The 25,816-nt window shown below is 44.2% G+C and overlaps 1 protein-coding gene across 1 annotated transcript in view; it reads right to left on the bottom strand.

Annotated features, from left to right (window-relative positions):
* RELL1 (RELT like 1) overlaps positions 1-19,283 on the bottom strand; it is a 76,392-nt gene extending 57,109 nt beyond the window's left edge. The window contains exon 1 of the mRNA XM_032135529.2: positions 19,107-19,283. Within this exon, the coding sequence (XP_031991420.1) occupies positions 19,107-19,194 (88 nt within the window). The 5' untranslated portion in view covers positions 19,195-19,283. The remainder of the gene's footprint in view (positions 1-19,106) is intronic.
* Between the last annotated feature and the right edge of the window lie 6,533 nt (positions 19,284-25,816).

The raw sequence follows: 25,816 nt of genomic DNA, 5'->3' as shown, positions 1-25,816 counted from the left end.
TGGTTTCTAGGCACAACTGGCACCTGTCAGGGTTGGAAGTCCAGCCGAGTCATTTCTACCCTGCAGAATAGGACATAAACTAATCACCTGGGGAAAAAATGGGTGGTGCCGAGCCGGCTGGAGGGTAGCAACGGCGTCAGAAAGAAGACTGGCCCAGCGCCTGACCAGGCAGAGGGAGAAAGAGAGATGGTAACAGATGCCCCTGTGGAGTGTTGGGGGTTTATGATTTCCACATCCAGGGCCTCTAGGATGCTCAACTACTTTACTACCAACTAACCTTTACTGGAATTTTTACTTACGTTATCATTTCTTATCTCTACAACTCTGAGATAGGTGTTAATATTAAACCCATCTTAGAAATGGAGATGATCAAGAACAAAGTGTTGAAGCTGAAGTCACTCATCTGGGAGATAGCTGGGCCAACATTTGAACCAAGGTCTGTTGCAGGCAGGGCCAACTCTGAAGCAAGATTACTCCCTAGGAAGCATGGAAGCAAAAGCAGAAACTGGCTTTTTTCTTGGCTGCACTGTGTTCGACTTGTTTCCTAGCTGTGAGGCCCCAGGCAAGGTCAGTTAGCATCTCTGTGCCTCAGTTTCCTCATCCATAAAATAATAATAGTTTCTAAGCCTTATATGAGATTACTAGGGTTTATCCAAGTTAAGTACTCAATAAATGCTAGCCATTATTGCTGTGATTATTATTATCTGTGATAATAAGAGCAAAGCAGTTGCTATCCTCACCAAGCTCACAGCTCAGCTGGGGATATAAAATCAAACATCCAGAAAAGGACAAGGAATCACATGAGCTGGACTGGAAGGGGCAGTGTTAAATGTGGGGTGCAGAAAAGATAAGCCCTGGGGGTGAGTGAGCAGTGACCACACAGCACTGCTCAGTTGGCACCACAAGGCCAGTCAGGCACCCACATCTCCGCATGCAAGCCAGTGATTCTCTTCCTTCCAGGTAGAGGAAGCAGATAATGACTAAACAGAGAACTACAAAAGTCCTAAACGGAGGGCTTTCCAATTAGTCACAGGTTAGGTCGGGCAATGTTCCTCCAAGACAGGCACGTGGGCCGGCTTCTGAGAACATAGGAACTGGAAAAGGAAGGTGAGTAAATGTGGAGCTCCAAAGATCTGTCCCGGCTGAAGTCCCCTGGTGTGAAGTCCCCGCTACTGCTGTTAGGGAAAGGCCAAAGTAAAGGAGTGAGTAGGAGACAAAATAAAGGTCACTTCAGAAAAGGCAAACGAAGGAAAGATTAAACAGAAGTAATCAGGAAAACCCTAGACATAGGGAAGTCAATGTTAAGGAGGAGAAATGAATGTCACTAGCATGAAACCCAAACAAGAACTCTGAAAACCAGTAGCAACCAGTGAGACACATAGAAAAAAATACTATTAATAATAGTCACATATTGATGCATAATGTGTACAGTTACTATTTCAAGCATTTTTCAGATATTAACTCATGTAATCCTTACAATAACTCTATGGGGTAGGTTCTATTATTTCCAGCCCCATTTAAAGATGTAAAACTACAGAACAGAGAGGTTAAGTAACCTATGCCAGGTCACACAGGTAACAAGTATCAAAGGTGACTTTAATCCAGGCAGTCTGGCTCCACAACTCCACACTCTGCTCCATTACTGCTGAAATGTGACAGCTCACAGTTTCAACATTCAGTAAAAGTCCATCGAATGGGATTCTCCATAGCACATCTCTATTCTAGATACTACAGTGTTCACGTAGTAGAGTTAGAGAAGGTAGAAAACCTACAGATAATCATTATCCATCTAACACAACAATAAATCTACAATGACAGAATGGCATTTCCTAGTGAATCAGTTATTAGGAAGAGAAGGTACATTTAAAAGTTACATTCTTTCCAAGTCAATTTATCTTTTATTTAATCAAGTGCTAATTGTTAAAAAGTAATTCTGCTGCCATTTCTAAGATACAAAATTAAAATGCTACCCTGATCTACATATAACACTGATGAAACAGTTGGTTACTTCTCAGAAATCCTAAACTTCCTTTTGACTCTTAAAACAATAGAAACACTTTGTATGAAGGGATCAGATTTGTCATCACCCACTTTGTCCAAAATGATCTCAATTGTGAATGAAAAATGTTAAGTGAAAAAAATAAAAACACATACAAAGCAGTATTTAGAGCTTAAATGGTCCCAGTTTTTATAAGAAAAAAAGACATCAAAATGTTATCAAAGTGGTAAGATTCTAAATCTTTTTTTCTTTTTAGTGTTTTGTGTCTTAGCATTCCCCACATTTTCTTTTATTTTAATTATTCACAGTACAATCACAAAATGTTTTTGAAAAAAAGGAGGAGGTGTGCATAGAAAAAAAGAAACTTGTTAAAAAAATACCTCCCATGTACAGTTAACATTTATGTTTTCTTGCTGGAACTCTGGGGCATTTTTTTCTCTTTTTCTACTTTTTGTAGTTTCTAAAATGTCCTGATCATAATCGATAGGTTTTTTTTAAACTGTATGTAACAGTCAATAAGGAGCCATCATTACTATAAGGTTCAACCATGTGAAATTGTTACTGTAGTGTTAGAGTAATATTAATAGTGTAGACAGCGGTAAACCAGGATACTGGAAATCCCTTAGTAAAGAGACTACTAAACCTACAATCCATCATATTGACATTTTAGATGTTTCCATTGGTTGGAGGCAGAGACAGTGCTATGAAATTTTTGGTGAAAACCATAGGAAACAAGAGTCAAAGAAAACCATACAGTAGTATAACTTCTACTTTATTACACTATAAAACACAATGTAAACACATAAACAGTAAGGAACAGCCTGATAATTTTTTTTCTTTCCCACTAATTCTTTTTTATTTGTTTGTTTTTGAGATGGAGTTTCACTCTGTGGCCCAGGCTGGAGTGCAGTGGTGTGATCTCTGCTCACTGCAACCTCTGCCTCCCAGGTTCAAGTGATTCTCCTGCCTCAGCCTCCCAAGTAGCTGGGTCTACAGGCACGTGCCACCATGCCCAGCTAATTTTTTGTATTTTTTTAGTAGAGACAAGGTTTCACCATGTTGGCCAAGATGGTCTCGAGCTCCTGAACTCGTGATCTGCCCGCCTCGACCTCCCAAAGTGCTGGGATAATAGGCATGAGGCCACCGTGCCTGCCCGCCCCACTAAATCTTTTAAAAACACTTTTGAGCCTTTATCTTCTAAATAGTAAACTATGCAATTTCAGAGAGATTATTCCAGCCCCAATGTTTTCATATTATGAGTTGGTTTTTCCCAATAGGAAAGACTTGTCTGTTCCATTTTTCCAAAACCCAGTTCTCCAACACCAACTGGGTGTCCCACAGTTCAATTAAATTCTGATACCAACTGGCATTTAGTGCAGACTCCACAGGTTAAATGCTCAGTCCCACAAGACTGACCCCACTTCAGATGCCAGCCGCAAATGGGGTCCCCAGGCTAACTGCACTTCTGCCTAGGGACTACAAATTGGGGGCTTTCCATGACCCCCCTCAATAAGTTTGGTATTTTGCTAGAATTATCAGAGGCATTCGAACCAGAGTGACTCCATCTTGAATAAGGGCTGGGTAAAATGAGGCCGAGACCTACTGAGTTGCATTCCAGGAGGTTAGGCATTCTAAGTCACAGGACGAGATAGGAGATCAGCATAAGATACAAGTCACAAAGACCTTGCTGATAAAAGGGTGCGGTAAAGAAGCCAGTGAAAGCCCACCAAAATCAAGATGTCAATGAAAGTGACCTCTGGTTATCCTCACTGCTCATTATATGCTAATTATAATACATTGGCATGCTAAGAAACACTCCCACCGGCACCATGACAGTTTACAGATGCCATGGCAATGTTGGGAAGTTACGTATATGGTCTAAAAAAAAGTAGGAAGCCTCAGTTCTGAGAATTGCTCGCCCTTTTCCTGGAAAACTCATGAATAATCCACCCCTTGTTCAGCATATAATCAAGAAATAACCCTAAAAATAGCCAATCAGCAGCCCTCGGGGCTGCTCTGCCTGTGGAATAGCCATTCTTTATTCCTTTACTTTCCAATAACCTTCATTTCACTTTACTCTATGGACTTGCCTGGAAGTCTTCCTTGCACGAGGTCGAAGAACCCTCTTCTGGGGTCTAGATCGGGACTCTTTTGGCGAACAATGACTCACAGAATTCAGAAAATCCCTACACTTATGATTACGGTTTTATTACGAAGCATACAACTCAGATACAGCCAAATGGTAGAGATTCATAGGGCAAGGTAGTTGGGGAACAGGCACGAAAACAGAACTTCCAAGCCCCCTCCAGGCACGCCATCCTCCCAACACATCCATATGTCACCAACCCAGAAGCTCCTAGCCTCCTTGCTGCAGTTTTAACCAAGTTTTTATTATACAGGTTTGACTGACAAAATCATTGGCTATTGTTGAGTGAACCCAATCTCCAGCCCCTTTCCCTTCCCAGAGATCAGGGATTGCAGCTAAAAGTTCCAACCCTGTAATCACATGGTTGGTTCCTCCGGCAACTAGCCCCCATCCCGAAGCTACCTGGGGGCCCACCAAGAGTCCAAGGATCACATGAGCACAAACTCAGGTATGGTCTAAAGGAGCTCATTATGAATAACAAAAAATGTTCCTATCACTCAAGAAATCCCAAGGGTTATTTTTAGGAGTCCCAGGAATCAGGGACAAGATCAAATATATCATTTTTATTACACCACATTGACTCAAAGTCAAGAGTCTTTACTCACTAATGTATCAAGATGCAGCACTGAACCAGTGTGGAAAAGATCAACCTTCTCAATCACAAGTTTGTGGCGGCAACAGATCAACTACCATATGGTTCATGCAAAAGAATTCTCTTTCCCTCCTTCAAGTCTTCTCCATCCCTATCCCTCCCACCCACCCAGGAACTAAGATCCACCAGATCTATTTAGTTTGTGTAACTACTGTTTCCATAATATGCAGGCATTGGATGTATACTGAATTGCTTTGAAGCTGGTTAGTTTTCCTTCCCCCAAATCTATTTCATCACATCATAAGAAATTAAGGGACTGAGAAAACTCACCAGAAGTGACAGAGATGGAGCCCTTAGCCAAGCAGGATTTACAAATCATCCCAGTGCTGATATGCATGGTTTATTTAGAGACTGCCTTAACACTGACAGTCCTCCATACTGGGAAAGAGAAGTAAGTAAGGACAAGACCCACAGTAGGGCCAAAAAATGAAAATACACCAACATACTTCCAAAACATAAATATTTAATGGTTGAGAATTCAATAGTCTGGACCATGTGTGGTGGCTCACGCCTGTAATCAAGAATTCAATAGACAAGCTGATTTGTATAATTTCAAGGTATTTACTCTAACTTAAGAAAAATACGTAATTAGCGAGCTTTAACCATTAATGAACACTCCTTGGCTTTCACACCACCAAGCCATCAAGACTATATACTTTTTTTTCTTTTTTTTTCTTTTTGAGACAGGGTCTCACTATGTAGCCCAGGCTGGAGTGCAGTGGCACTATCACAGCTCACTGCAGCCTTGAACCTCTGGGCTTAAGCGATCCTCCTGCCTCAACCTCCTGAGTTGCTAGGATGAAAGGCACATGCCACCATGCCCAGCTAATTTTTGTTCTATTTTTGTAGAGACAGGGTCTTGCTATAGTTTTCGGGCTGGTCCTGAACTCCTGGCCTCAAGCAATCCTCCTGCCTCAGCATCCCAAAGTGCTGAGATTACAGGTGTGAGCCACCACGCTAGGCCAGAACTATATACTTAGCACTGACTTCATGATTCTCATTTCTCAGCACTCCTTAAACTTTGAAAAATTGTTTCTATCTGCATGTCATATGGATTGCATTAAATCTATTCTGCTGCATAGATCCTATTTGTGTTACTTACAAAGGACTGTATTATTTGTTTGACGGCTCACCCTCTGCCTCCCTACCACCTACACTTTTGCAGAAAAGGAAATGGGAATGGCAGTCTCAACTGCCCTGCTGACAGCACAGGGCCCTGTCCCCTTTCAGCTCAGCTTCTGGGGCTCTTCTATCACACGGCAATGTCTGGGGGCCTCTTGTTGTCCCCTATCCTCCACAACTACACAGTAAAGTGCAGTTTCTGGAGCTCTGTCGCCTAGCCTCAGTCTCCCCTCTGCAGCCTCATCTCACGTGACTTCCACTGAGGAGTCTCTGCCACACCCAGTCTGCACTAACTTCTCTATTCCTATCTCCATGTCTTTGCACACAGGCTGTTTGCTTTGCTCAGCACACCATTCCATACACTCCCTTTTAAGGTCCACCGAAAATGCCAAGTTTCAGGCTATGAATGAAGTCTTTTCCATCGCCCTTATCAGAAGGAAAGTCTCCCTCCCTTTGATCCCACACAGCACTTTGTCTGTAGTTCTCTGATTACACCAAACACATTCTCTACTATACTATAGTGATTTGTATTCATAGCTTATCTCCCCCTTCTCAATCACAAGTTTGTGGAGAACAAAAAAGAAGTTTGTTATTCATTTTACATACCTACACAGCACCTAACGATATCTCAAATAAGAGAAACCTCATTTTTAAATTAACTGCACACTGTAAAGAATAATCTACAAGTTTTACCTGCAATGACTATTAAAAAGGGCTGAGTTGACATTCAGGACTGTGAAATGAGTTTCACCTTCAAAACCCAGCTTCTTGGCTCTATGACATAGCTTTAAACAATGTCCAATGCTTCCCTTTTTCTTTTGGTGGTTGTTCTGTGTTTTGCCTTTAGAGGGAGGATGGAAAGAACTGAGGAAGCAGTAAAAGCATTCAGGCCATACGAGCATATAGAACAAACTTGCAAAGAAAAATGAAGGAATGCCTGCTCATTAGCCATCTGCCACTTCACCAATGCCAGGAAATTCCAGGCTGCTGTTTTTTATAAAGTGGATGATTCACATGATTGTGTTGGGGACTTCCAGCTATGAAGAACTGTTAGAACATTTGAAAATTAGTGTTCTCAAGTTGTACTGTGATACAAAAGCCCAATGAATTCTTCAAACTTCCACCTCTTACAGGAATCTGAGAAAACCAGATTATGTTTACATCCACGCATGGGGAAGGAAGGCTTGGCAGCTTACTGGTATCGAAAGGAATTCTTTTTGGTTAGTTTTGAACCCTACCTGTCTTGTGAACGTGCTATGCACAGGCTCTCTGTAAGTCTTCAACCACTCAGCGAAATCCATCTAGCCACTCAAAGATTGGTAATGGCATAATTGTCTAATGTGTGTCTTTTCAGGAAATTGAAATTGGTATGTCCTATCTCCCTCACGCCAAAATTTTATAAAAATCATTTCTAAGCCTAATGACATGTAAATTGAATTACCCCCTCCAAATATTTACTCTAAAAGCAAGGGGACAATTTCTGTAGAATTCCTAAGATAATCATTTCCTGCTAAAAACAAAATCTACATTCAATTTATAAGATGCCTTTGTATTCTCTTTAAGAAGATGAACCTATAATCAAAAAGCTCAGAAACAAATTAAATATAAAACTTTCCTTCTACTAGTGGTGCTAGGCACAGAATACCTGCAATTTCACATAATGCAAAGCGCATTTGAGAACAATGAACATACACCTCACGTTGACTTCCCCTCCTCTGACTTGAACAAGAAATTCCCCTTCTCTTCATCTTGGTTATTCCCTGTAAGTCTCAGTTTCCACATCTCCACAGAACAGAGAACAACATGCAACCTGCTCCTCATAGCGGTTGCAAGAATTAAATTTGATCAGGCAATCAAATATTTTGTACCCATTTCATATGCTCAGCTGCCTCAAGAAGCTCTACCTAGACAAAACAAACATGGTGGAAACAATTGCATGTAACTGAGGGCCAAATAACATGGAAAAGATGCAACATGTATCCATAGACTTGTGGACAATATATTCACAGGAGGCAATAAAGGCAGTGAGAATACCTAGGAAATGTTTCTTGGAAATGCTATCCTTGATCTCAGCTTGAAGAATGTGCAGAGGACAGGATACATACAGCCCCAAGAAGAGCGGAGGGGATTCCACCTACTTTTATCTCTTTCACTGCCCTGCTCACAGTTGATACTTAGCCAGCATCACCTGGAAACATGAGAGTTGAAAAGCAAGTCTCCAGACCCATCCCAGTCCTATGGACTAAGCATTCTCGGGTGGGGCTCAGAGATCTGTTTTAACCAGCCTTCCAGCTGGGCTTCTGAACACTCAAGTTTGGGAACCACTGCTGTTGCTTTGCTTGATCTTACCTCCTCTCTTCGGTGACCACAAGTTCTTTCCACCTGACCAACTCCTGCAGTTTTTGCAGCTGTAAATTTCACTTTCATTTCCTCCAGAGAACATGCCCAACCTGCACTGGAGTCTAGTTTGTCCATGCATGTCCCAACCTCAGCCCTAGGTTAGGTATTTTGGCCCTGTGTCATACTTTCCTTGACAAGGTACTCAGGGTATGTCGTTTTGCTTGTTTAATTGTCTTCCTGATAACCTACTAGCTCCATAAAGGCAGGTACTGAGTCTATTTTGTTCACATCACTTCATTCTCGGTGCCTTGCACACTGTAAGCTACTTCATTAATATCTGTTGGATAAATAAGTAAATCAAAGAAGCCATGAAACAATTGGTTTTGAATAGTATAAAGTATTATAAAATCAGGAATAAGATACATATACAATTAATAGATACATTTGAAGTACTGGTTGTAGAAACACAACTGAGTTTAGTTTGTCCTTGAGAAGAGTTTTATGAAGAGATTTGGGTTTCGAAAATCTTTGCACTGAAAATGCTACCAATGTCACACCATATCACCTGATAAGGTAGTATTGATTGTTTGTTATTATCGTTCTTGGTAAGTATTGCTTGTTTGTTATTATCATTCATTTTTCCTCCATGACCAGATTTTTCTGCCTTTGGAATAATATGGCCCATAGAGGCTGGCAGACAAAACAGCCTCTCACCAGTGCAGGGGAAGGGCTGTGGGGAGGCTTACATCTAAGATTTGTGGGTGAAGATTGAAAACAGTAACTCTTCACTTTATTATAAAGAAAAAGCTTTGGACCAAGAGTCCTAACACCTGAATTCTAACTCTGGCTTCCTTCCTTCATTCAAATATTTAAATATTTACTCTACTCCAGGCCCTGTGCTTGGATACGAGCCTACAATGGCGAACAAGACATACACATAGTCCCTCCCTCACCAAACCTAAAGGTCTCCTCATCTGCTATGGGCTACAGCCATTCCTGACTCCCACAGGACACTGAACCTTTTTGGGCTAGTTTCCCTAGCTGCAAAGAGAGGCTGTTAATTACAAGATGACCATCAAAGTCCCTTCTGAATCTAAAATATGACTAAGAATAACACAATTACTCCCATGAGTCAGTTAGCCAAAGTTCTTCCTAGTCCTCCTCCTCCTACATCCAAGGAGCTGAGAAACCAGGCCCTTGAGCATGAGGATCAAGGGCATATGTAGATCAAGGAAACCTGCCATAGGCAGCAAGGCTGGATCCACTTCCATAGACAGCCTAACAGAAAGAGAAGAGTCCCAGAATGAGCAAAGACACTCACTTAAGTCCTGGCTGTGCCAACACAGTTTCCTCATCTGCTAAATAAAAGCTTGCAGGACACAGTCAAGGTCCCTTCCAGCCCTAATACTACAGGACTCTGCTTCCTCCTCCTAAGAGTCTCCTTCATTGAAACACTCATCAAAGAGCCACGAGAAGATGAACAAGAAGCAGTCGGACCCTGGATAATCACAAAGCATGTCAGTGTGACAATTACATCAAATACTAAAGAAAAACTGTCACAATTTTGTGACTACACCTATAGATCAGCTATCTAAGAATAAACCAATTGGTGAATCTTCCAAAGTTCTTCCAAAAGAAAATGTCATGTTCTACCCTTACGTTATTAGGCCATTCTTGCACTGCTATAAAGAAATACCTGAGGCTGGACATGGTGGCTTACGCCTGTAATCCCAACACTATGGGAGCCCAAGGCGGGTAGATCACGTGAGGTCAGGAGTTCCAGACCAGCCTGGCCAACATGGTGAAACCCAGTTTCTACTTAAAAATACAAAAATTAGCCAGGCATGGTGGCAGGCGCCTGTAATCCCAGCTACTCGGGAGGCTGAGGCGGAGAATCACTTGAACCCGGGAGGCAGAGGCTGCAGTGAGCTGAGATCACACCATTGCACTCCAGCAGCCTGAGCAACAGAACAAGACCTTGTCCCCCCAAAAAAGAAATACCTGAGACTGAGTAATTTATTTTTTAAAACAGAGGTTTAATTGGCTCACAGTTCTGCAGGCTGTATAGGAAGCACAGTGGCATCTGCTTCTGAGGAGGCCTCAGAAGCTTCCAATCATGGCAGAAGGCAACGGAGGAGCAGGCACATCACATGGTGAAAGCAGGAGCAAGAGAGAGTCGGGGGGAGGTACCACACACTTTTAAACAAACAGATCTCTTGTGAACTCACTCACTATCGTGCGGACAGCACTTCTCATGATGCTAAATCATTCATGAGAAATCTAACCCCATGATCCAATCACCTTCCACCAGGCCCCACCTCTAAAACTGGGGATTACCATTCAACATGAAATTTGGGCAGGGACAAATATACAGACTATATCACCTTATAAAGGTAATGTTTTCCTTCCTTCTTTGCTTAGTTTTGGTGGCTAATGGCTCTGCCCCACAAATCCCCTGCCTCCCAAGAGAACTCTGCCAAGCCCATTGGACCCTACTCCTTTGGGCACTGCCCAACATCCCCTCCTCAAAGACCCCTCTGCCCTTTACACAACCAGCACCAGCACCCAGGGCTCAGGAACAACAGGTGACAGGAAACCCCTCAAGTAATGGCAGAGGCCCAAAAAGGAAAATTCTGGAGTGGTTAGGAACTTTGTCTCAATCTTTAGCTGTGATAGGTTAGTATTTGGTTTAGGCTAGGCAATAATAATACACTTTTTGATCACTTACTGTGTGCCAAGCACTCACTAGTTTTATCTTACGTAACTGACACAACAATGCCGTGAGACAGCTCAGCCATATTCTCTCTATAATACAGATAAGGAAAGTAATTTAAAGATTTTTTTCTTCTCTGTACAACAGGCACTTTTATTAGTGGCTGGAATGCAGTTATCCACAAGAGTGCACAAACAAAATGGGAGAGGGGGATCAGGTAGGGCTGGCAGCGGGCACGGGAAATGGGAGATACCTGGCTGGGGGGTTCTCTCTGTTCGAGATCCTCGGACGGTGCTATTGAGTAAAGAGAAGAAGCCAGGGGCCTTGGGGTATTGCAAGTGAGAATGGAAAACCAGGTCCTGCTGGCCGGGCACGGTGGCTCACGCTTGTAATCCCAGCACTTAGGGAGGCCGAGGCGGGCGGATCACGAGGTCAGGAGATCGAGACCACAGTGAAACCCCGTCTCTACTAAAAATACCAAAAAAAAAAAAAAAAAATTAGCCGGGCGTGGTGGCAGGCGCCTGTAGTCCCAGCTACTCGGAGAGGCTGAGGCAGGAGAGTGGCATGAACCCGGGAGGCGGGGCTTGCAGTGAGCCGAGACTGCGCCACTGCACTCCAGCCTGGGTGATAGAGCGAGACTCTGTCTCAAAAAAGAAAAAAAAAAAAAAAGGAAACCAGGTCCTCTGAGTTCAACAGGTTTGGCAAAAGGATGCTCAAGGTCAGATGTCCGGCCCCTCTACCCATCCATCCTCCAGAAAGTCCCTTGGGTAGATTCAGTTTCTCTTACAAAGAGAACTGTGTTAGTAACTGGCAGAAGAAAGCAGAGGAGAAATTTGGCCCAAACTCTCCATCTAGCCAACAAGTTTCCATTCTAATTGGCACCCATTCATAAAGTCACTTGGAGTAAACAAAATCTTGGTTTTTTGGGGGTACCCTTATTTTCTTAGATTTCACACTAGAGTACCAAAGTTGTACTTTTTCTGAAGCGTCACTCATTTGCGGACTCATTTTCTCCAATGGAAATTTTGCTACTTTGAGCAGCTTTGTATTTGCCTCCAAACAGATGAGTCACAGAAGCAAAAATGCAGGACCATAATCCCTTATCTGAAAACCTGGAGGTCAGATGTGCTTCAAAGTTTAAACCTTGTGATTTTAGGAAGGCAATGCAATGCATTTAGCGTACAACCTGTAACACTCAAATCAAATTCATTAATATTATTCAGCAGAACATGCAAATAGTCAAGACAGAATAATATATACCATAGAACCTCACATTAGGCTGGGTGTGGTGGTGCATCCCTATAATCCCAGCACTTTGGGAGGCCGAGGTGGGTGGATCACATGAGGTCAAGAGTTCCAGATCAGCCTGGCCAACATGGTGAAACCCCACCTCTACTAAAAATACAAAAATTAGCCAGGCGTGGTGGTGCATGCCTATAATCCCAGCTACTTGGGAGGCTGAGGCAGGTGAATCTCTTGAACCCGGGAGGCGGAGCTTGCAGTGAGCCAAGATCGCACCACTGTACTCCAGCCTGGGAGACAGAGACTCCATCTCAAAAAAAAAATTAAAAACCTCACATTAGTTCAAGTTAAGTTTTACGACCTACAGAGGGTATCAAAAGCCTACAAGAAAAACTTGTTTTCGGAGCTTTTTACGTTTCACAATTGTCCATAAAGGATTACACACTTGCAAATGGCTCAAAAACTAGAAGAAAACAAAATCAACCTGATAGTTACCATCCACGTACAAATTAAAACAATCAAGGTACCAATTTTTGCCTAACAAATTAGCGAATATGTTTTTCAGAGAAAATAACAAGAATATGAAATTGAGTCTTTTTGGCTATTGCTGTGAGAATGTAACCTGGGATGACCTTCAGATCAACACTGATGTCATCAATTGTCTCAAAAATGTGAACATCTTTGACCCTCAAAGTGCCTTTTCAGGAACCCATTTTCTGTGGAAGTCCTCTGATATTTAGGCAAAATTTCAGGCACAGAGGCATTCACTGAAATGAGTTTTAAAACTCACTTAAAAATAATTATCAACTGAAATCTCCCGAATAGTTACATAGTAAAGTAAAATACAGTGAATCAATATAGTGGAGCAGTAGGCAGCCCTTTTTTGGGTGTGTACGGAAATAGAGAAACATTTCTGTGTAACAAACTGAAAAAGTCATGACACAAAGTTATATTGCATTATGAACCTATCCGAGTTAAAAATGCAATTAAAGAACCTATCCGAGTTAAAAATGCAATTACAGGCTCATGTCTGTAATCCCAGCACTTTGGGAGGCCGAGGCGGGCGGATCATGAGGTCAGAAGATCGAGACCATCCTGGCTAACACAGTGAAACACGGTCTCTACTAAAAATACAAAAACAAAATTAGCCGAGCATGGTGGTGGGCGCTTGTAGTCCCAGCTACTTGGGAGGCTGAGGCAGGAGAATGGCATGAACCCGGGAGGCGGAGCTTGCAGTTAGCTGAGATCGCACCACTGCACTCCAGCCTGGGTGACAGAGCAACACCCTATCTCAAAAAAGAAAAAAAAAAAAAAATGCAATCAGAGAAGACCAGAATGAAATATGCTAACAATGGCTAGTGCCTTGGAGTAATGGAATCAAGGGTGATTCTCGCTCCTTCCTCCCACAAACTTTAAATCTTTGGGGAAATTTTCCAAAAATACCTAGTGCACTGTATTTTAGCTAAAGGGAAATGGGAAAAGATGGCTTGGCTACTTAACTCCCATGCAACAGTAGCAAACTCTAATCTGAGGGGTCACTCTGGGCTTTTTAAAAATCCCTATCATTGCAAAGCTATCACCACCTCCAGAATAAAAACTGTTTAATATATGTGGTCCACATTTATTTGACAGTTTAAATGACATAATATAAATCAAGCCTAATATTAGCGCACTCTGGAGAAAAAATACTATATTTTTTAAAGATACACAGGATAAAAGATACATGCCACTTTGCCATTTACCCAGAACTTTCAGAGACAAGAGCTCAGTAAGACAGAGCAGCCAGTAGGACAGATAGACAGGTGTTGGCACAATGCCCATTTTACAGGTAAGGAAATGGAGGTGGGCAGAACCATATGCTGCAGGCATCAGGGTCTCCATCTGATTTTTTTTTTTTTTTTTTTTTTTTTTTTTTTTTGAGATGGAGTCTCGCTCTGTCACCCAGGCTGGAGTGCAGTGGCACGATCTCAGCTCACTGCAACCTCCGCCTCCCAGGTTCGAGTGATTCTCCTGCCTCAGCCTCCCCAGCAGCTGGGACTACAGGCATGTGCCACCACACTCAACTAATTTTTGTATTTCTAGTAGAGACGGGGTTTCACCATATTGGCCAGGCTGGTCTTGAACTCCTGACCTCGTGATCCGCCCAACTTGGCCTCCCAAAGTGCTGGGATTATAGGCGTGAGCCACTGCACCCGGCCTCCTTCTGATTTTTGACTTCAAGTCCAAGGCCCTGACTTAAGGCTTGGTGCTCTTTCCACCATAGCACCCCATGACCTTGTTACTTACTGATTCTTTATAAATATGTCAGAATAAAAAAGAATTTTCTTACTCAAAAAAACAGTTTAGTAATAATAAGCATGGACTTCAAAATCAAACAGATCTGACTCAATGGACTCCGTGACAAAATCCAGCTTACACATGAGTGACTTTTTCTTTTTCTCTCTTTTTTTTTTTTGAGACGGAGTCTCATTCTGTTGCCCAGGCTGGAGTGCAGTGGCGCGATCTCGACTCACTGCACGCTCCGCCTCCCGGGTTCACGCCATTCTCCTGCCTCAGCCTCTCCGAGTAGCTGGGACTACAGGCGCCCGCCACCATGCCCGGCTAATTTTTTGTATTTTTAGTAGAGACGGGGTTTCACCGTGGTCTCGATCTCCTGACCTCATGATCCACCCACCTCGGCCTCCCAAAGTGCTGGGATTACAAGCGTGAGCCACCGCGCCCAGCCCATGAGTAACTTTTTCAACTTCTCTGAGGCTCAATTTCTTCATCTACAAACACAGGAATAAAATTACGTATATAACTGACAGGAAATTCATTGTAAGAATGAAATGACCTAGGTACTTAGACTACCGCCTGCCACAAACCAGGTAATAATAAAAATTGAATTCCTTTTTCCTAGAAGAGTAAAGCGTCTACAGTGTACTAACACCAAATTCTGATTTTAGTTTTTATAAACCACACCAGAATTATTAACATACCTGTTTTCAGCAGCAACCAAATCTTTACAACCACTGAAGTGTCCTAAATTATTAGGAACCACTCAACCTAATAGTTTATACCAGTGACAATTTAATTTATTCTTGTCAGCTTTAAATCATTTCTCTATTGCTTTAATAAGTCACTAAACTTCAACATTAGGGCCAAAGAATCATTTTTAAAGAAACAATAAAATCTGTTGTTTGTTCACTTGGGGCTTTGGTCTCTCACATTCAAATTCAACTCTTCAAACTTCCAAATAGATTCATTTCATTTCCTTTTTGGGGGAGGGGCAGGGAATTGACAGAGACTTCTCACATTTTTCATTTCCTTTTTAAATTAAATGTAGACATGGACTCCCAAGTTCCAAGGCGTGCTTTTTCAAAACTTTCCAAACACTATATATTATGTGGATGTACAGCTTCGCAGCTACCTGGCTAAGACAGAACCCAGAATTTAATAAAGCTTATCTTTAGCATCTAAAAGGGAGTCAGAATGCTGGAGGGAAGCCCGCAGCCCAAGGACAATGCATTTCTCATCTCACCAGCCCCAGGACCTCTTCCACCCACTCCTTACTCGAGGGCTATGCCCACTGTCTGAGAGAGAAACTAATAAACCTAAAGGTTGAGTAACCAGAGAACTTAAGAACATAAATAAGCCAAGATGTGGAAAATCATCCCTTTGGGTGCTTGTGGTATATAGTTTCGAATGCTGCTGCTAAGAGACAAGTTTAATGAGATTCTTCTACTAGGAAGGAAGTGAAAAAGGCATTGTCACTACCCACCGTGAAGCTATCTGCCCTTCTTTTCTCTACTTAACAACTTCTGATAACCACATGCTTACAATTTTATGATGTTCTAAACTATCTTAGAATCTCAGCGAGATTGCAGAGGTTGACTCATATTCTATTTTTTCTCTGCAGAGCAGTGGGGTACAGTGGAAAGGGAATGAACTTTGGAATCAAGCAGGCTGGGTTATCCCAGATAAAGATACATATAAAGGTACACACATACACAGACACCTCCTAGTGGTTCTGCTTCTCTGAATGCTGACTGGCACAGTACCTATGTGATGTTCAGCCAGTTGTTTAACCTCTCTTGCCTCAGTTGCCTTACTGGAAATAAGTATTTCATAGGGTTATGAGCAATGAGTTTAAAAATGCATATGAAGGCTGGGGGTGGTGGCTCACACCTGTAATCCCTGCACTTTGGGAGGTCGAGGAGGGCGGATCACTTGAGGTCAGGAGTTACAAACCAGCATAGCCAACATGGGGAAACCCCGATTCTACTAAAAAATACAAAAATTAGCCAGGCATGCTGGTGGGAGCCTATAATCTCAGCTACTCGGGAGGCTGAGGCAGGAGAATTGCTTGAGCCCGGGAGATGGAAGTTGTAGTGAGCCGAGATGGCACCACTGCACCTCAGCCTGGGAGGCAGAGCAAGACTCTGTCTCAAAATATAATAAAAATAAAAATAAAAATAAATAAATAAATAAAAATGCAGCCGGGCGTGGTGGCTCACGGCTGTAATCCCAGCACTTTGGGAGGCCAAGGCGGGCAGATCACGAGGTCAGAAGATCGAGACCATCCTGGCTAACATGGTGAAACCCCGTCTCTACTAAAAATACAAAAAATTAGCCGGGCGTGGTGGCGGGCGCCTGTAGTCCCAGCTACTCGGGAGGCTGAGGCAGGAGAATGGCGTGAACCCGGGAGGCGGAGCTTGCAGTAAGATCGCGCCACTGCACTCCAGCCTGGGCGACAGAGCAAGACTCTGTCTCAAAAAGAAAAATAAATAAATAAATAAAAATGCATATAAAGTACTCAACCCAAAGCCTGGCACACAGCAGGCACTCAACAGTATTTCCCATTCCTTTCCCTCTACTTCCCTATGCTCAACGTGAGAACATTAACACCATCTTTGGTTCCAAGGGGATCAGACGTTGGCTGGTCAGAGCATCTTCTCTTTACACACACCTCAAGATACTTGCAAATTTGTGCTCTGTATCTTTTCCTTTTTAGATACCTGTTTCTTCTTCCGCATTAACTTTCATCAAAAAGAAAAAAAAAAAAAGGCTGTCATGCAATTAGATGAGAGCTTTCATCAGTCACATTCTAGTCCTGAGACCTGGGTGTTGCTCAGAGGTCAAACCAAACACACACCCACTCTAGGGATGGATTTCTCCTACTGATGATGGCTAATTACATGCATCATGTGCTGAATTTTTAATAATTTTACTCCCAGATTAAACTCTTCCTCAGATTCTGTTGCAACTGACTCTAACCCTCTAAGGAATGTCTCCAACCTCACATCCAAGTGGAACCTGATTATGCATCTATGTGTCCCAGCAATCAAACGCAGGATGAAAATCAAAATGAACCAGCAGGGCATGGTGGCTCATGCCTGTAATACCAGCACTTTGGGAGGCCGAGGCAGGAGGATCACTTGAGGTCGGGAGTTTGAGACCAGCCTGGCCAATATGGCAAAACCCCATCTCTACTAAAAATACAAAAATTAGCCGGGGATGGTGGCACATGCCTGTAATCCCAGCTGCTCCGAAGGCTGAGGCAGGAGAATCACTTGAACCAGAGAGCTGGAGGTTGCAGTGAGCCGAGATCATGCCACTGCACTCCAGTCTGGGTGACAGAATGAGACCCTGTATCAAAATAAGAAAAAGAAAAACAATTGTTCCATCCAGTACAACATGTCACTAGCTGCCATTTCCCCAGGTAGATGGCTAACGGAAATACGGGCCTGCTAAAAAGACTCAGGAGACAATACTATCCATCTCCTTCCCTTCCAACCTGCTCTGGTTTCTATGAAAAAGTGAAGGCCAAACTGCTAAGTCAGTGTAAAAGTTGTAAGCGACTGAAATGTTCTCAGGAGGAAGAGTTTATGGATGTTTATGGAGGAGACAGTCACTGTTGAAAGGCTTCCAGTTGCTTATTATTTGGACCTGAGGAGGAGCCACCCCTGAAACCAAGCTTGGAAGAGCTTGCTGACGTCAGACTCCCAGCTGTAGTAACCCCAAATGGCCAAGTAAGTATTTTTTTTTTTTTTTTAACTGCAGCTGTTAGGTGGCAATTAAGAGGGGAAGCGGTGGTAAGGAATCCCTAGTGTCTGTAATTATAAAAGCAAGGATGTGACATAGGACTTCCATAAAACTTACACCTCCTCTTAAGATTGATTTCAATTAAAAACTGCTTCATTGCTGGTGACACCTTAGCATCTCTGTTGGTGGCTTCCTGCCCTGACCACACAAGGTTCCTTTCGTGACGACAGGAATCAACACAATGAAGAAAAAAATGTAGTTTACCAAGGCGCCTTCCCTTTTTCCGAGCCTGATTTATACAGGATATATGGGAAGAAATGTGGACTCCTTGACCTGTTACAAGAATCCATCAACCACCCAAATAAACGGAAACGTGGAAAGAGATTCAAAGTCCTCTAGGTTTTAGGATATTCTGAGGTATTTAAAAGGGAGAAGGAGGCGCCGACGGCGAACCCGGTGCTCTGTGTCACGATCTTCCGCTCGCGGCGCCTTTGAGGACAAGGGCGGCGGGAAAGGGGTCCGCGGGGTTCCCAGGCGCGCGGCCGTGGAGGAAGCGCCCCCGAGGAAGGCCTGGTCCCTACACCCCGCACAGCCCAGGGCTGGGGGACACAGATCCTCGGAGGAGGCCCCAGGGAGGGAAGGCGGGAGCGGGGCCCGCGGGAGGGGAGGGACGGGAGCCGTTGCCACGCACCGCGCCCTGCCCGGACCGCCGCGGGACAGCCAGTTGTTCAGCGCCAGGATCCCGCGGCTGTGCCAGAAAGCAGGCTCCTTGGGACGCCGCGGGGCTGCAATCCCGACCCCTCGCTTCCTTCCGCGCTCCCGGGACCGGGCTCAGCACCCGGCGCCCCGGCTCCGACCGGACACTCACCCGGAGCCACCAGCGGCGAACTCACGGCGCCTCCCACGAAGACAGCAGCGGCTAGGACGGCGGACCCCGCGAGTGCCCGCGGAGCCATCGCCGCGTCGCTTCGCCCTCCTCCCCCAGGGCGCCGCGTCCCGCGCTCGGGAAGGCAGAGCCGCTCCGGAGCCGGCGGGCAGATCGAGTGGCTGGGCTGGGCCCTAGGAAGCGGGCGAACCCCGCCCCATCATGGCCCCGCCCCCCCGCCACACCCACCTCTGCTCGGTCCCGCCTCTCCCCGCGCGCCCCGGGCTCCACCTAAGCCGGCACGAGGCCCACTCATGGCTCCGCCCCCGACTCCCCGCCCACCTCAGCCTGATCCCGCCTCTCCCTGCCAATCCCGCTTCCTTTCCAAGCCCGGCAGCAGCCTCAGCGGCGCAGCTAGGCCATGGACACGCCCTCTTTCTCCACCCACCTCGGCTTGGCCCCGCCTCCCCCTGCCCAGCCCCGGACTCCACCTAAGAAGGCACGTGGTCCATCCATGGCCCCGCCCTTTTCCCCGCCCACAGCTCAGCCCGACCCCTCCTCTCCCTACCGCTCCCGCTTCCTTTCCAAACCCAGCAGCAGCCTCGGCGGCGCAGTTAGGCTATAGCCCCGCCCTTGTGCCCTGCCCACCGTGGCCCAGCCCTGCCTTTACTTGCCACGCCCGCTTCCTTTCCAAGCTGGGCCGGGATTACGCCGGAGCCCCGGGATGGGGTGGGGAGGGTCGCCCGAGCGCCGCCTCCCTCCGGCGCTGGGACTAGGCGGGCGTGGGAAGAGAAAGAGGGAGCGCGCCCCGAGAAGCACTGGACAGCCAGAAGCGGCCAGCACTGGAGTGAGCACAGTCTTTTCTCGCTGTTGGCATGTCTATCCACTAGCATTCCCCTCGGTTGCAGGTCTAGGGAGTGATGCTGTGCTGGACGTCACGTTCTGTTGTTTGGAAATTAGCAGAAAAGATAAATAACTTAAATTTCTTCCTCTGTTTGTTTGCATTTAAGCTGCTCCTATTGGGGAAAATACCTCTATGCATTTTCAGGAACAACTTGCCTTTTTTTTAAATCGTGTGCTTGTATTGCACCTTGCGCATACTCCCGCAAAGTAGGTCTTTCAGTGCCCAGGCACTTATTATCTCCTCACATCCTCACATCAGCTCTGCGAGGTGACTATTAGAGGCCAGGGAGTAAACCCACGATGTCTGGGCCACCATGATAAATTGTAATTATCTCATTGTCATTGTGTTTGCTCGCTGCTGTGCCCTCAGCGCCTGGATGGAGGACAGACAGCACACGCTAAGAGATCAGAAGTGTTTTTTGAAGTTGAATCATCTTCACAAGCATTAATAGGACTCAGAGGCTCTCTCTGAATAGTTCCTTTTTACTGCCCTGTAGAGACTGTTGTTACTGGGCCATCAAGCATTTGCTTGAAGGAAATTAGAGCAGGACTTGAGCAAATACTCAACACCAGCAAGAAGAGGGGGTGCATGGGGGCTGTGGGTTTTCACAGGATGAGTCTCATCCTTGAGGTGACTGATAACCTCTAGTTTTCAGAGGACTATTTATTCTCTCACCGAGTCCTCCACGCAGTCTGCTGGACTATTATTACAAACATTGCGTTGATGTGGGAATTGCCAGTGACAGAAGCTCAGGCCACTACAGTACAGATGGCTGAGGCTGAAGGATGGATCCCCTGCCCTTTAAAGCCCAAGGAGGGCACTGCGCGTCCTGCGCTCAGTTGGCAGCGCATCCTACAGTTTGGCAGGCTTAGCAGGCAGCCTTTGCTAGTTTTATATCAACAGAAACACTGAGAATGGATGCAGAGGAAAGCGATCCATGTGGATTTCTAACTAAAACAGGAGAGAATGCCGGACCTAGAAATTAAACTATAAATTAGAAGTTGTAGCCAGGACCAGCTACAAAATTTGCAGGGCACAATGCAAAATGAAAAGGCAGGGCCTTTTGTTCAAAAATCATTAAGAATTTCAAGATGGCAACAACACAGCATTAAATCGATTGTAGAGCCCTCCTAAACACACAGTTGCACAGGTCACACACTTATAAAGCCAGCTCTGGTTTTGTAAGTTGACTGTAACAAAATGCCTGAATCAAGAAATCTATTCAAAATGTAAAATGTCATTTCAAAATTGAATCATGTTTCACTCTTTTCTCACACATTGAACTTACTATTAAAAAGACGGGATCGTTTTTGGCTGGGCGCGGTAGCTCATGCCTGTAATCCCAGCACTTTGGGAGGCCGAAGCAGGCAGATCACGAGGTCAGGAGATCGTAGACCATCCTGGCTAACACGGTGAAACCCCGTCAGTACTAAAAATACAAAAAAGTAGCCAGGCGTGGTGGCGGGTGCCTGTATTCCCAGCTACTCGGGAGGCTGAGGCCGGAGAATGGCGTGAACCCAGGAGGCGGAGCTTGCAGTGAGCCGAGATTGTGCCACTGCACTCCAGCCTGGGCAACAGAGCGAGACTCCGCCTCAAAAGAAAAAAAAAAAGACGGGATCATTTTTAACAACACGTTTGAATTGTATGTCTGTTATGGCTCTTCAAATATAAAAATACAATCTAGTACTTAAGCCTTACCCATTGTCTACCAGGCCCTTTGTTTTACAGATGAGAGATGGTTAAGTGATCTGCCTGACATATCTACTATGAGCCAGGGTTGAAACCCAGGGCTCTGAAATTTCTCTTCCTAAACTTTCCATAACACCTGCTTGACACACTCTCTATAAATGTCTTACTTTCACATACCCCATATACATGCATTTGTATGTCTTGTTAAAGGAATGAAGGAAGGGTAGGAGGAAGAGAGGGGGAGGGACGGAGGAAAGTGGAGAAGGGAAGGAGAGAGGAAAGAAAGAAAATCAAGCTTAAATTATTTTCCATATCCTTAACCCTACAGATTTATTCATACAATTGAAATAGCTTCTGCATATGTATATCTAAAAATCCACTGTTTTATTTTAAAAGTAAGAACCCCAATGTAATGGAACTTCTATTCTTTATTATGAAGGGAATGTCATATTTCTTCTGAGGACATAAAATGGAAATTTTAAAACTAAGTTATATTTCCATTTTTTCAGAAACAAAAGTAGAGTTTTAATAATTCTTAATAACAGTAACTGTCATTAATTAAAAACAATAATCGTCATTCTGCCCTTAGATTTAGCCCAATCCTATGGTGAGTACTCTTTGTATTTTTTCATTAATTCCTCACAACGATTTTATATTTAGGGAATCACTGTTAACAATCCTCACTTCAAAGCTGAGGGATTAGGGCATTTACCTGAGTCACATAGCCTCTCCCTGGCACCACCAGGATGCAAATCCAGGATCAGCTCCCTTGGGCCCACACTTGCAACCTCCTCTTACACTATTCTGCCTCTGAAATGCAGAACTCTAGTCAACCAGCTCCTCTTTTGCAATCTGAAGTATTGTTCTCATATTCCTTCATTGAATGTTTAACCTAGCCTTTTTGAACTCTGTTTCAACAATTGCTTACATATTTTTCCTAAATGAGAATAATTTATTGATTGATGGGAATGGATTAAAAGTCAGAGTGTATAGGATCAAATTTACAAACGTATACAATGTGATGTCCTTTCTGATTTTCATTGTTTTCCGTTTCTCTGTAAGGATACAGTTAATCATTCCCCTTAGTAGAAACCTTTCCTGTTTTCCTCTGAACTGCTAAGCTGGTGATTTTCATCACCATCATTTAAATGCATAAGCCTCAGCTGGCTGGTATTTACTCTAATTAATGTTGAACATGCTTCCGCAGAAGGCCTCTGTAGGATTTCTTCTGTGATTTAGATGTACTCATCTCTCCTTTTGAGAGGTTACATCCAGGAGATAACCTTACATTTCTTTTTAAAAAATATGTCTGAAGGGGAATAAAATATTTTACACAATCTGGGGCTATTTTGATATGACAACAAATATGTGCTGTGTTCCTAGTACTGGGCTGAGGGTGAGGGCATGGAGGGGAGAGTCCACTACAAGCTTAAGAAAAAGATTCTAACTTTGCTTTTAAAGTTTTAAACCTACCTGGGAGAAAGGGAACTGTTGCGTAAGTGAACAGAAATGGCTGGCCAAGCACGGTGGCTCATGCCTGTAATCCCAGCACTTTGGGAGACTGAGGCAGGCGGATCACGAGGTCAAGAGATCGAGACCATCCTGGCTAACACGGTGAAACCCTGTCTCTACTAAAAATACAAAAAATTAGCCGGGCATGGTGGCAGGCACCTGTAGTCCCAGCTACTTGGGAGGCTGAGGCAGGAGAATGGCGTGAACCCGGGAGGCGGAGCTTGCAGTGAGCTGAGATCACGCCACTGCACTCCAGCCTGGGCGACAGAGCGAGACTCCATCTCAAAAAAAAAAAAAAAGAAATAGCCAATGGCCCAGGGGTCAGGGGACACAGCCCTGCCAAAGATTCACTCACTCTGTGACTCTCCGCAGCTTCTTTTGGGTTGGTCTTCCAACCTATAAAATACAAGGATGATAGGATGATTCCTAAAGGTTCCCATCCAGCCCTAAGATTCTATACCATAATGAGTAATCAAATGATAGGGGTGCTAAGTCAGGCTAGACTGCAAGGTTTCTCAACACTGTGGACACTGTTGGTCCAGTAATTCTTTGTTGTGGGGGACTGTTGTGTGCACTGTAAGATGTCTAGCTACAATCCTTGACCTTTACTGACTAAATGCCAGCAGCTCCCACCCCAGCTGTGACAACCAAACATATCTCCAGATATTACCAAATGACACTAGGGAACAAAATCACACCCAGTTGATAACCACCGAGCTGGAGAAATCCCAATAAGATCAAAAGAATTGTACTGGAAGCTCTTGAGCAAGGTTTCATGGAAGAGGTGCATCTTGAGCTGGGTCTTAAAGGACTGGGACTGATGGAGAGATGAGGAGTGTATATGAATGTATGTACAGTAAAAGAATTTGCATGGTACACACTGCACAGTCATACATATGCATGAGGAAAAGAGGAGGATGGGTCAGCAATAACTGTGGGCCACAGCCAAGCATAATATTCGACAAAAGGAGAATGGAGAGCTTCGAATGCCCAGGAATTTCTCATACTTTATAATAAATAATTTTATCACCAAAATAGATCTTTTAAGGGATGATGAGAATAATTTCAATTGTTCAATTAGATATTTTCCATCATAAATTAAGAAGCCTCAGCCGGGTGCAGTGGCTCACTCCTGTAATCCCAGCACTTTGGAAGTCCAAGGCAGGAGGATATCTTAAGGCCAGGAGTCCGAAACTAGCCCGGACAACATAGCAAGACCCTATCTAAAAAAAAAAAAAGGGAGCTTCGACAAAGTAAAATTCAGAGGAATCTAATCAATAGCAATGGTGTCCCTAATCTCTGTCCAGTTACCTAGATCACCACACTGAGTTATGTTTCATGGGCACATGGTCTCCCCAAAATTGCAAATAAGTGATTCAGACCATTTGCAACCAGAGCCTCAAAATCAGGTGGATATAACATTGATACAGTTGTTCTCGGTAAAGAGCAAGCGAGAATTACAGTAAGAAACTGTGTAGTTTGGGACCAGAGAAACCCACAAATGTACATGTCAGAGGATAAACTCTAAAGTGCATGGTGTTTGTCTTAGACAAACTTTTGATCACAACCAACAGAAACTTTAACAGTAAATGTAGTGTAAGGATAAAGCAGTCTCACAGATATAAAGAAGGCCAGGCCTGAAGCCCTCAAGCCAAGACTTCCCATGGCTGCCTCACTCCCCACTCAGCATGATTTCCACAAACTGGCTATAGATCGGTTTCCCTCAACTCAGGAGACCGTGGGGCTGCCCAGCCAGGGACTCTGAGTTTAACTGTTCACCCTAGACAAAGATGTCAGATATGGTCCTCTACTGACTGATAGGTTCTATATAGGAAAGTATCATGCAAGCCAGTAGAATCTATCAAGAGTTTTCTGGGGAAAGAAGTGATCATCAATGTCAGATGTACTGAGGAGTTTAGTAAAATAAGGACCAAAAAGTTACCCAGCAAATCAGGCAATGTGGAGGTACCTGAAGACCCTTGTGGAAGAACATTAAGCTGAATGATAGAGATGGAGCCCACCTGGAAGGCCAAGGTGGGAGGATCACTTGAGCCCAGGAGTCTGAGACCAGCCGGGGAAACATGGTGAAACCCTGACTCTACAAAAAGTACACAAATTAGCTGGGCATCGTGGTGTACACCTGTATTCCCAGCTACTCAGGAGGCTGAGGTGGGAGGATTGCCTGAGCCCAGGGAGGTCAAGGCTGCAATGAGCCATGCTCATACCACGTACTCCAGCCTGGGTGATAGAGTGAGACCTTGTCTCAAAGGAAAAAAAAAGAAAAGAAAAAAGAGAATTCTCTTTCCAGAAACTTGGCTGAAAGAGAGAAGAGAAAAAGTCATACGGAGGACCTTGGCAGTCAAGGGAAGGTTTTTATGGATTGAAATGAATTTTATGGGACAATTGGAAAGCACATGGAGAGAAATATATGAAGAAATCAGAACAAGGAGAATAACTAATGTAGCAAGATCCAGAGGAACTCACTGATAGGATCAAGAGCATAGGAGTTGTTGACCTCAGACAAAGACAAAACACCCGATGCTCTGAAATGGAAGGGAGAGGCAAGAGAAGGGCACCCAGGTATAGATTTGTAGGTGGGAAACAGAAA

Source organism: Hylobates moloch, unplaced genomic scaffold, assembly GCF_009828535.3.
Source record: "Hylobates moloch isolate HMO894 unplaced genomic scaffold, HMol_V3 SCAFFOLD_17, whole genome shotgun sequence".
Lineage (NCBI taxonomy): Eukaryota > Metazoa > Chordata > Mammalia > Primates > Hylobatidae > Hylobates > Hylobates moloch.
This window is presented reverse-complemented; position numbering and strand designations above follow the sequence as displayed.